The sequence below is a fragment of the Leucopleurus acutus genome, assembly GCF_964270905.1.
Source record: "Leucopleurus acutus genome assembly, chromosome: 9".
Taxonomy (NCBI): Eukaryota; Metazoa; Chordata; class Mammalia; order Artiodactyla; family Delphinidae; genus Leucopleurus; species Leucopleurus acutus.
In genome coordinates, this window is record NC_139144.1 from 27,683,113 (window position 1) to 27,695,919 (window position 12,807).

Genomic DNA, 12,807 nt, shown 5'->3' on the forward strand with positions numbered 1-12,807 from the left:
TTGCCTTACGAGGACTGCTAATCATTAACTGCTGAATCTATTACTGTGCATATTCTACTAAGGCTAGAGTACCATCCCCTTTGCTAATAAGTTAGGTCCACTTGGTACCGGTCCACTGGTTGAGGCCCCAAACTGAATCCCCTTCTTACAAAGCCCAATTAAGGAAGATTACATAAACATGACCTCGTGTAGAATGCTCATTAAGAAAACAGGTCCTCTTCTAGGGCAGACTTAAAGTTCAAACTGAAAGTTAGGTTTCAATAGCTATGTTACTAATGATAGCTCAATTTTAGAGCTAGAGTCTTCCTAGGTCATGCCCTCACCTCCAGCAGAGCTAGAGACACACTCCATCACACCACTTTCTCTATACCCACCTCCCTTTAAATTAACAGGGTCCTGAATTGGTGAGTTGTTTTTAATTGCTACCATATTCCTTCTGCTCTCACTTAAAAGACAAGAGATGCACTAAAAAACAAAGCAGTTTTAATTTCATCTAGAAGAGCAAGACAAAAAGAGAAAGAAGAAAGAAAAAACACCTTTCAGCAATTTCAGAAGAAAGGTGGGGATAGACCTTCTTCTATAGTTATTTGTATTTTTATTCTTTATAATAAAAAGAAGGAAAAATTTTTTTCAACTAAAATGTTTCCTGTGAAATGAATGGGCCAAAATACACATAATTTTTAAACCATTTAAACTCAAAACCTACTCCTGAGGAGAAAAGTAGACTTGGTTGCCTGACTTTTCCAGATGGGCAACTTCAAAATCCACCACAAGAAAGCAGCCAAAGAATTGTTTGCTCCACCTTTCATTCCGTCTCTATGGGCATGACCTGCATCACGGTGTCACACATTGACCCCACTTTACCTAAGTCACGGAAGGTGTGGCATTAGAAGGAGATTCACATTCACTTTTATTTAACAATAATGCCGCCCTCCCCAGCTTGGGCCTGTCAAAGTGCTTATTATTGAATGAGCTTTTCTCTTTTTGCTGCTGTGGAAGGGAAAGAGGAAGCTTCTATTACTGTTTTCCTTCTCCAGCCACTGATGCTTCTGTGTTCAGGACCATCCTGATTTCAGGGACTCTTAACCTAGTCAGCCAAGCCCAGTTGGAGGTGAAGCCAGCACTCTCACATACCTCATCATAAATCCCTGTGCCCCAAGACTATCAGGAAAACATTATATCAAGAGAATTTCCATGGTAACTTGCCATGGGGCAAATAACAGTTTGCAAACAGAATCACTGGACGCAGGATTTGGTGGTATTTTACCTTTCTGGCAAGAATTTATGCCGATGTGGCGTCTGATGATCCCAGCGCTGACAAATCTTGCCTGATTCTGTATGATCCATGGGACCTCGATAACTTTCCCCATTGCAGGTCATGCATTCAACTAATAAAATTAAAGCATGGCATGTTAATTGCTTCTGACAGCAAAATCAAGAACACCACTGTTCCATTTAAAGAACAGTAAATCACCTATTTAGCAAGGATATTTTTAGAAAAACTTATATACCCTTTTAACTTTAAATTAGGGCTTAATATCCATTAATAGTGGTATAAAATACTCCCTACTGAACTTTTCATACAGTTTAAATGGGAATTTTGTAGTTAGTGTCATACAGATTTACCATAGGGCCAAGATGCTGCCTTTCTAATTTTTTCATAACTGTCCAAAAGGTACCTAGAAACTGAAAATTCTTGGGGATTTTCCCTTTGTTGTTCTAAAATGCCAGGGCTCTCAATATCTATACTGTCAACACGATAGTGCTCTTCTCTCAACTTACCCTGCAACACATACACAGAAAATACACAATTTAAAATGAGTACACATCATACTTCTACAGTTAATGCCAAGATCAGGACCAGACAGATCTGAGAATGTGAATATTTTACAGGACGAAATCACGGTTCCTTTCTATCAGTGAGTATCCACATCGAATAACTGAGCAGACTTGCATACTTATCTAGCTTAGGATAGAACATGACCTGCTATTGAACTTCTTGTACTCACTGTTTTTAAAATGTGTAAGTTGATCTAATTATGCTGGATATTGCTGATGACTCTGTGAAGTTAATTAATAGTTCTCTTCTGGCTGGCCTCTTATACCACACTGAAAACTCTGAATCACATCAACTAGCTGAAAATAAGGCTTCTCAAATGGACAGGTTGATTTGTAGCACGGCAGGCATCCTGTGGAATAAATCATTGCTTGGCTTTCCTACAGATCCGGCAAACTTCCCCAAACACATCATTTGTATCTTGTGATTACTGATTGTCTAACATTAGCTGAAGTGGGAAAAGATATCAGTGTTTAGTTTTATCCACCGGGATCTAGCCTAATGAGTATTATTTGTAGAAGTTCGGGAATATTATTAGAATCGTCACTTTTGAACTTTGATTTTTATAACCTAATAGGCCGTTAATAACTAAATCCCTAAAACATGAAACCATTTGGCCTGATCCATCTGCTTCTTTTCGTGCAGGTTGATCTATGAACTAAGACAAGGGACCAATTCAGCTTCCTCTCATTTGATACTGAGATCCCCCAGACAACAGTCAGTAAGCTCCTGAAATATAAATGACAGGGATCCAAGAGCATACCGATAAAGGTGCTCTGGTTGGCCAAGGTCAGTCCCACATAGGTTATGTAGTATCACGTTTCAGCTTTCCATCTGAATGGGGGTACAAACTTAGTTCCCATTTTAAAAAGAATGCAGGTTTGATATGTTCACAGAAAATGATACAACATTGATCATTGTTGTTTGCTCCTTTGTATTGAATGAAAGAGGAGAATAGAATCCTGTGATCACAAATAAGGGGATAAAATATCCACGCATACAATTTCTAATCTTGTATAGTACTCAGGAATCAAAATACACCTATTTTGTCTCAGTCAGAAAATGCAGTTTATAAGACTATATCCTTTTCTAATTAGAGTGAATAAAAGTATTTTCCAGGAAACTGTGTTGGGGCATTATTTAAAAACACTTCTCCTGAAACTTTAGAATTTTTAATTTTCTTAAGGAAACATAGCTACACAAATGAAACAGGTGATTCTGTAAGGTGACTGCTTTCCAGCATGAGTGGTAGATCAGTGCTTCTCCAAACTTTAATGTGCATAAAAGTTACTTTGAGATCTTGTTAAATAAAGGGCAAGTTCTGATTCAGTGAGTCAGGACTGGGGCATTAATAACAAGCTCCCAGAGGATGATGATGATGCTGGTCCTTGGACCTCACATTGAGTAGCAAGTTTGTAGATAATTTATTCAATTCTGAAAGTTCTTAGTGTTTGGCTTGTAGGAGAGAATGGATTTTACTTAGACCTTGAAGGATGGATAAGATGTGGATAAACTACAAAGGGGCAAAATAACATAAACGGTACAGAAACATAAATTAGTATGCTGTTTATAGTGAAGTGAAGAGAGAGTTATGAATGCAGGTGCAGAACTAATGAGATTGAAAAATAATAAAAGTTAACCCGAAGAATGTTAGGTTTTCGAAGGCAATGAAAGTTGCTGTTGGGGTGGGAATTAAGTGAATCCTGTGATAGGACTGAGATGCTAAGTATATTATAGTTACATATTCTTTGATTATTCAGTAATTTTAACATATAAGAAATCATTTGACCCTTGCAGTGAGGAAAACAAGGCTCACAAAAGTTTTAAGGGACTTACCTAAAACAGAAAATGCCAGATCTGTGCCTGGAACATAGGTCCTCTGACCCACAGTCCAGCGCTCTTTCCATTCTCCCTAATTGCCTCTTTGTTCTACATATTTTAACTTGTTTCCTACACATTCTTACTGGTCATACTTTAAGATAGGCTGAAAGCAAAACTTTTAGAAAGTCAGTCTCCCTGCCTTTGCTCAGTATTGTCCTCATTACCCTCTTCGCTCCTGTTTATAGCAGTAGGTTGCCCGCCTGTTGGATTCTCACCTATTGGGGGCTAGGAGAAACGAGACTGGCCATCTTATTCAAGGATGAAAAATTTGTGGTTTCTCCATTGCATCAAACCATCAATTTAGTCATAAAAATTACTTCGAGAAAGGCAAATTTTGAACTCATATTTACTTCTCAAACTTCAAGAATTCTAAGACTCTTTTAAGTTTTCCCAGCTCAAAGTCAAGCCGTATAGGTGGAAACCAAGTCCACCTACCTACCAAGGACTCAGGTGAAAGCATTATCTATATAGGAGTGCAAGAGGGTGAGGACTGCACCTCCTGCTGTATTTCCTTTTGACTCTCTCTATTGTTGCCAGTGTATTATTTAACCATTCCAGCAAGTTCTTCCCTTAAAAAAAAACAAACAAAAGCAAAATACTGTCCCAGTTCACAAAAGCTCAAACTAAATAAATGTTTATATTCATAAGTAAATGAATACCTTTTTCTAATTATAGTTCTGCTCTAATTGTTAATAGAAAACCCCCAAAACTACACATTAATTGTAATATAACTAGGATTAATTTAACACCTTTCTCATATACTAACTAAACTCAAAAATTACTGTGTTCCATTTTTATCAATCATAAAAGCACAAGTGATCTGAGTTTACAGACTAAAACAGCTATTTTGAAAATATCTCTCAGACAAATCCACTCTAGTGATTACTTCAGCAAAACTGAATGTTTAAAATATGAATAGTCTCACAAATCCACATTTATAAATAATAGTTTTATTTAAATCTTTGTTTTTAAAAGTCTTTTGCCACACAGAGTATGGAATTACACATTTAAAGTTATGGCAGTATTATTTGGTATTTTAAGTGTAAGGTATTTAAAAATAATGATTATGGCTTAATAAAATGCATTTACTTGAATATTTATCATTTAAAAAATCTGTTTCAGTGATTAGTGATTGCTTTCTTTTAAATCCCAAGCAAATGTTAAAGCAAGAAGTCAAATTTTATATACCTCTGTTTTCCATAATCTTTGAATTAAACATTAATGGTAATATTTTCTTTACATAATTATGTAAGGTTCTAAATGTGATAAACGAGTATTCATTTTGGAATGCTTTATATATTTCAAAGGTTTAAATTAAAAGAAAATAATTTTAATCTTTAAATACCAGATATATTTTTATGAACCAAAATTGCAGACAAATTTCAGGTGATTATTTAGCAAATATTTTAATATAGTTAAAAAATTTTCAAAAAATATATACTGTTCTACTTGTCCTTTTCCAAAGAACAGTCCAAAGTTGACCACATACTTTTCTTATTTAATTTTAAAATATACAAAATGATGTGATCATTAATATTTCATCCATAATAATATAACCTTTGGAACTTGACATTTACAATATCCATAGATTAAAATGTCTCACCCATCATACTATTTAAGCATTGTGGATTTTGAGGCTTTTTCCTCATATATGTATTTTAATAGAAATTTACATCATATCAACATTATTTTGTATATTTTGTATTACCCATTTTATAAATAGCTATTTTTCTTCATTAATGTATTGACAATGCTTCTTCTTATTTTAGATCCTCTTCATTAAAATCCTGCTAAAACATTGTTTATGTTAGCATGAATTTAAATATCACAGCTCAATTCACAGTCCCTGAAATATGTTTAGCCTATAGGACAGGTGTTGGTTTACTTCTTTCACAGGAGGGTTATTCTACTCTTTCAGGCTTCTAGTTGTTTCCAGAAAAAGCATATCTGCAACCTTTAATGCCACCGTGACCGATAGCATCATGTGCCTTTCATACTAATGATCAATGCCCTTTTCTAAGGGAGGTGCGATGACCTCAAATCATTAAAAAATATTAGGGACGTATACTCTAATGAGCTAAGGAATACCAGAAATTTTTCCAAGCATTTATTTTTTATCACATTTATTCTACATTGCCTGTCATTTTAGATATATGCCAATATAGTTTGATGAAGGTTCTTCTTTTAAATCAGGGGTTGAAAAATCACATTCCCACAGACTAGGCAGGCAAGGTAAATGCTAAACTGTTTAAAGTTTGACCAATTTACCTTCCCTTGTAAAAACTGTCCCAGATCAAACAAAACCAATAAAGAAAACTCCTTGCCAATAACTTTCAACCTCAGAAAACTGTGATAGCGGAGAGTTCCCTAAAAGTAGGGTTTTCTTCCATGTGTAAATTTAAGACAAACATTACAGACTTATTCATACAAAACAGACATTCATAACGTTATCACAGATCAGTTTATTATTTTTAAAAGAAAAGAAAAACAATGAAGAAGTTATAGTGAACAGAATATGATATGGAATGGAAAGTAAGAATTTACAAACAGATGGAACTGGCTCTAGCACATGAATTCAAGAATGTTAAATTAACTAACAACAGAAAACAAATTCACCTTCTCTGTGACAGTTAGCTAACAATGGCCTTTTTATGTGATAAATATCAACCTAATACTTAATGAATATTATGGAAGAAATAGTTCAAAAAATATCTGGTTAATAACAAACAGGTAAAATACCTTACTATAAAAATTGGACAGCATTCCAGCCGTAATCCCCACCCCAGGTACTTCAAAATGCTACTAAATTTTGATCAGAATTCAATCCATGTTTCATTCTGATTTTCAGTATTTTAGTTTCTGACAGAACTAAAAAGCCAGCTATTCAGTAGCCAGATAACCAAGAAAAATGAAACCATATACAATGCTGAAATGGTTACTCTTCCTTCTTGCCCGTCATTCAGTTTCCACTGTAAAAGTAAGGACAGTGCCCTTTCATGCTGTGAGAGGAGGTGAAGACACAGACATGGGTTTAGAGTGCCTGCCTTCCATACAGCCTGTGATCTACTGTTTTGATCTCTTCAGATACCATTCTGAATGGTATTCAGTTCCAGACTATGTATCAAATTTGGTTCACCAAAACACACACAGGGCACGCGGACTTTCAGTGATCCCCTTCCTTTATTCTCTTCTGGGTCCGTATACCCTTGCCACACCACTTCAAAATAGCTTTGACAAAACTTCTGCAGAAGTGGGTTCTGGATGAGTAGAATTAGCGTTACTCATAAAGGGCTAAGTGTCATTCTGCTCCTTTCAGGTGATGTATGGGAGCAGATTTTGAGCTATTATGAGCTCAAAACAGCAGATGAGGAAGCCCAAACTTTTACTCTCCCCGAAGAGATACCTCAGGCTCTTTTGAAATTCAAACTGATAACTTGCTCCATTATTTTGCATTATTCTGATGATAATCAGTTTTTAAAACATCCTATAAAAATGCTCGAATTATGATCTATAGTTGCAATTGAATGAACATCATATTCATTGTGATTTGATTCAATTCTGTTAACCTTTAATGTGAGTTGCAGTTTTACACAAAGGGAGAGCAGAGTGCCCCACATGGCATTCAGGTTCATTTACCTTCTGAACACTGAGGAATGTCACAGACTTCGTAGCGTACCTCTGGATTGCTTGTGAAACACCAAGGTCCCCCTTCTTCCCCTCGAGGATTTCGACAGTAGTTTTCCTGTAGGTCTTTACCCCGATAGCTCGAAGGCAAAAAGCTAGTTTTAAAATGATAATCATTACAGTATAAGAGCATGCAACTTTTGGGGGGGGCTATTAATTTTACTAACTAGTGGGTATGTTTTCCCAAAAGTGGAGAAATCCTTTATTCTATCTCAGACCTCCATAGATATTAACTTGAATTCTGTCATTTCCATCTATGCTTAAGATACTTAAATTTTATAGACATTTACCTAACTGAATTCTCGTATTCAGCAGCCTTAAGAATGATTCATCTCTGGATTCACTAAGAGCCAATCATTCTAGAGCCTAATTGACATTGTTTGAGCCACAATTTCAAAGTTCCACTCAAAGGCAGCAAATGATTGAGGAAAGCCACTTAGGAGAGGACTGCAGAAACACTGCCTTAGACCTTGAAATCTCACTATTACACTGCTTATCTGAGATAATTATTTGTTTATGCTTTTCTTATGAATGATAGCCCCCCATTTTTCTGCACAATTGAGAAATAGATTGATAAAGTAACAGGAACAAAGGGTCTAGAAACAAATTGAATCTGGACTCAAATTTCAGCTCTGTCTTACTAACTGGAAACCCCAGCGGGCAATTTAGCCTCTTTCAGCCTACTAGCTTACCTATACACTGAGTATAACCATAACTTATAACATCTTACACCTATGTGGTTGTTTTGAGAAGTTCAAAGAGATGAGAGAGTAATTGACACTTAATAAACTCCATCTGTTATTAAGCACACTCCACTTAGTAGTCTTCAGACTGTCATAGTAAAAAACAGAAATGCTTATTCTCGTTAAAAATTTTAAAAGTTTTCCCTGTGACTGGGGCTTGGTGCTTTCAGGTTTAGTTCATAATAGTTGGCCATTGCATGCAGACTGCAATATATTACCTTCATTTAAAATGTCTAATGCCCTGGTTATAATTTTGTTACCAGCACACAGTACTTCAACATAAGAGCAGAAGAGTTCAAAGCCCTTTTTATTCTTTTGTACTGCTTGTGACCTTGGCCTCAATGATGCTGCAAGTGTCTGCTAGACTGCACACAAAAAAAGCATAAGTAAACAATATATATCTATAGGTAACATTAGTAAGCACTTCTTTTTGAAAATCCAGTTACATTTTCAATACTCAGTTCAATTTTTGCTATAAAGCTTAATTTCTACTTTACTGACCTCTGAGATCTAAATGGTACTTAAATTACAGTGAAGTCCAAAGATCTTAGTCTCTCAGTAAATACCATTCGAATATGTTTCCTACCCACTGAAACCTCTAGTTAAGAAATAATCATTTTTGTTATGCTGTGGCATAAAATAAATATGGACATGCCTTGGGTACCAAGCAACATTTTGCAATGAAATTATTTAATTTGGACAGGAAATACACCAGAGTTAAGTGTTCAGAAAATGTAAATTATTGGTCAAAAATAAAGAGTCCAAGAGACTTACTACTAACCAAACATTTTCAAGATATCTATTAAGTATTATAAACATGAAATGCCAAAATGTCTTTACATAAAGAGTTTATATCCCTACTTCACTAGCATTTTAAATATTGGGGAACAAAAATTAGACATTATGTCTTATGACTGACAAAAATTATAATATAATGAAAACTTATCATGACTTTACAGTTCCTAACAATAATTTTCAAAGGAAAAATAAGTCATCTTTTGTCTTAATTTTAGCCCCATTATTCCAGAATAATTTAAGATAATCTTTGTGCCATTGTGTGAAAATTATTTCCTTTCACTTTGCCAGTTCTTCAATTTTTCATACTAAATTTATAATGAAATACTCATTTTTCTGATAGAATGAAAACTGACTTTTACTTTGTATTTTTTTCATAAAGTACCACATTAATCAAATTTACCTAAGAAAATCCCCCTATAACTCTATTTTCTGAAAAAGCTTGGTATAGTATAGTACTGAAAATAAGTTATTGTTGATCACAAAAATCTACATTGTTGCCCCATATGTATCACTCGACTAGTATATGACACTAGCCCTTAGATAAGTTACTTACTCTTTGGGTTTTCAACTTCACTTACGAGATGAATGGAATGAATTAGATTATTATAAGCTCCTTCATTCTATATCATTTTATGTATTAAGTTTAAAAAACTAAATAATGATTTAACACATGTTAAATGCACACATATAAAATATCTACAGTTTTAGAGATTTTGTTACACACACACACACATACATACATACATACATACATACATATACACATATATACCTTTCCAGGGGATTTGTAAAGCAAAGAAGAAGCTGTGAAGAAGTAGCGAATGGGACTTCCCTGGTGGCGCAGTGGTTAAGGATCCACCTGCCAATGCAGGGTACATAGGTTCGAGCCCCAGTCCGGGAAGATCCCCACATGCTGTGGAGCAACTAAACCCGTGAGCCACAACTACTGAGCCTGCACACCTAAAGCCCATGCTCCGCAACAAGAGAAGACACTACTATGAGAAGCCCGTGCACCGCAATGAAGAGTAGCCCCCGGTCGTCACAACTAGTGAAAGCCCACGCACAGCAACAAAGACCCAATACAGACAATAATTAATTAATTTTAAAAAAATGAAGTAGTGAATGAATAAGTCAACAGTTTAGTAGGAAAAATGCAAGTAGGAAGGGAAAGTGATAAAGTAGAAATCAAAACTAGCTATGGTTAAAAGATGAATAAAGTTTTCCCACTGGAGTTAATAGAAATGAAAAATGAAGAGAAAAATGTGTGCTGCTTTCCACAATTCTATATCAATGCATATCACATTCCTCTTTAGGACATGCAGGGTAAAGAGCAGTCTGGGTCATCTCTTCTCTTCAGTCTTTGGTGTATATGACTTTTTACCCCAATTAACTGGTTTTCTTTTGTATTCTGAAGTTTTCAGTCTGCTTTTCTTTAGTATCCCATACTTGACCAAGCGATAAAGCCTAGCGCTGATCTTTGCACTCTATGTGTTCATTCAACACATGTTTATGAGAACCTATTACACACACACACACACCCTGTGCCAGTCAATAGGCTCTGTAATAAACTTTTACTCACATATATACTATTTTTGGTTCTCTGTCCTTGTGAGCAAGGCTTTATTTTTAGAGAGATAAGTGAAGGAATATTTAAAATTGAGTTATATCCAAATATACTTTGAAACATAAATTAGATCTTCTGGGTGCTGGCCACCTTTTCTTTTCTTTTAATATGAACTGTGCTCATAGGAAACTTGATCCATTCCATCATCTGCTTCTTTAATGAATGCTGGGTGGCCAGTGAAGGATATAGATGTAGATATCAGGTCACCTGATTTTCTAGTTAAGCTTCTGTACTAATTTCATCATCTATCATCATCTTCCCATTAAGCCATTTGTAAAATATTTCAATTTAGGGAGTTGACAATAAATCACTCCTCTAGACAGATGTATATAGATATATATTTCTCTTTCAATTTTCCATAGAGTTAATCTTTAGTTAACACTTAAAAGTATTAACCTAGCATGTAGATATTCCAATAAGTTGCTAATTGATGAAAATGTGTTTCTCCCATTGAATAAAAAAAAATTGATTAATGTACAAGGTCCTCTCAGCCCTAAAGCTTTATATCACAAGGAAATGTTTGTTGGTAAAATAGCTGATTGGACTGGGAAGCCAGTTCCCAGGGAGATCTATTTCACATGTACTCCTGTAGCAGAGAATGACAATCATAGAGAATTTGGGTTGAAATAAGACCTCTAGTAGGTCATCCAGTGCACTCTCCTCAACTAGGGTAGGATTGATTTCAAACGCCATTCCTTTGTTCATGAAAAACTTAGATCCATCTATTTAAGCAAAATGTTTTCCTCACTATGCAGGGAGTGACACCATGCAAATCCTTATGAGAGGACAAAACCAATTACATTGTTTGTTTTGTAATGTAAAGATAAAACTACGTTTTGGAGGTACTCATGTAATTCATAAGTAATGAATTTGGAAAAATTAGTTGTTTTCTGTTATTGAAACACTGTAAAGCTGATCTGCTTGGACACTTACTAGCTGTTGTTAACAAGGCCAAAATCACAGGTTTGATCCCAGTGTAGAGCAACCAACTCTTTTTCTTTTTATGTGGGCCAGTGAACTCCGTTTCTGTTTACTGAAGTAAAATCATCTTGCATAGTTTTGCCCCCCCACCAAATGAATGAAATGGAATAAAAAGTGGCTTCATCAAGCAAGTTACTACTTCTATTGCAAAAACAGGTCATAGCATGTATCCTACTGATTTGGTGGGTGTTTAAGGCCCTGGGGTTGTTAAAACATAGGATACAGAGTGACACTGGCTGGCCTCAGATTCTGGCCATACCACTTGCTAGTCGTGCATGACCTTGAAAAGTTACTAAGGATCTTTGCTCTTCAGTTTCACCATATAAAAAATAGAACTAATAAAATCACCTACTTTGTGGTTCTTGAGAGGATTAAATGAGATAAACCAGGTATACTGCTCAACAAGGTACTTGGCACATGGTAAACTAAGTCTTCCAATTCATCTAATAACCAGGGAGAGCTGTTTTAAACTACTTTAGTTCCTGTTAAAATTCTTTGTGAAATAAATCTTAAAAAACTCTGGCTATATATGGCTCTCTAGTGAGTAGATATCTATACTTCTCCTCCATGATGATTAAAATTCTCAGACTAATGAGCCTAATGAGCCTAAATAGCATTCATCTGTTATAATGAACACAATTCTTCTCTTCACTGTAGACATTTAATTTCCAAGGAATAAGAAGTTTTCGCTAGTCATTAGGCACTAGGTGAAATGGGAAAGTTGGTCAATCTGAGGCATGAATTTTTAGCAGAGGTTCTCAATTTTGACTGTGATTTAGAATCACCTGGGGAACTTTTAAAAAAATACTGGTGCCAAGTGATTCTGACTTAATTGGTCTGTGTTGATGACTGGGTGGTAGGATTTGTTAAGGGCTTGTAGCAGGTGATTTTAATGTGCAGTCAAGTTTGAGAACCACCATGGTTAAAGAACATTTGGGCCCTGGTTATGTAAGATCAGAATCTGTTCCATCTCCAACTTATCACAGGCAACCTCTCCACTCCAGCTGCAGAGTGCTGTGCCTCTTCGCAGGCAAAGAGAGGGAAAAAATTTTTTTAATTATTTTTTTATTATTTCTTCCCAAACATCAAGATCTATAAATTGAGGTTTTGAGGTGAAAAAATGTTAGGCTACATCTTAATGATAATTTTTTTATTCTTTGGCTAAATATCAGTTACAAATTCAGATAAGCTTTGGCCTAATACACTTCTGCAGAGTTGGCTAAATTATTATAGAAGTGTAGGATTATTCTGAAGCACTA

The 12,807-nt window shown here is 35.3% G+C and overlaps 1 protein-coding gene across 3 annotated transcripts in view; it reads right to left on the bottom strand.

Annotated features, from left to right (window-relative positions):
- The window catches only part of HGF (hepatocyte growth factor), an 82,902-nt gene that overhangs the window by 48,510 nt on the left and 21,585 nt on the right, over positions 1 to 12,807 (bottom strand). For 2 of the 3 annotated variants that reach the window (XM_082846528.1, XM_082846530.1), the window contains 2 exons: positions 7,355 to 7,497; positions 1,268 to 1,388 (listed from right to left, as the gene is read on the bottom strand). In XM_082846528.1, the coding sequence (XP_082702654.1) occupies positions 1,268 to 1,388; positions 7,355 to 7,497 (264 nt within the window). The remainder of the gene's footprint in view (positions 1 to 1,267; positions 1,389 to 7,354; positions 7,498 to 12,807) is intronic. The other variant, XM_082846529.1, reaches the window with a different exon arrangement.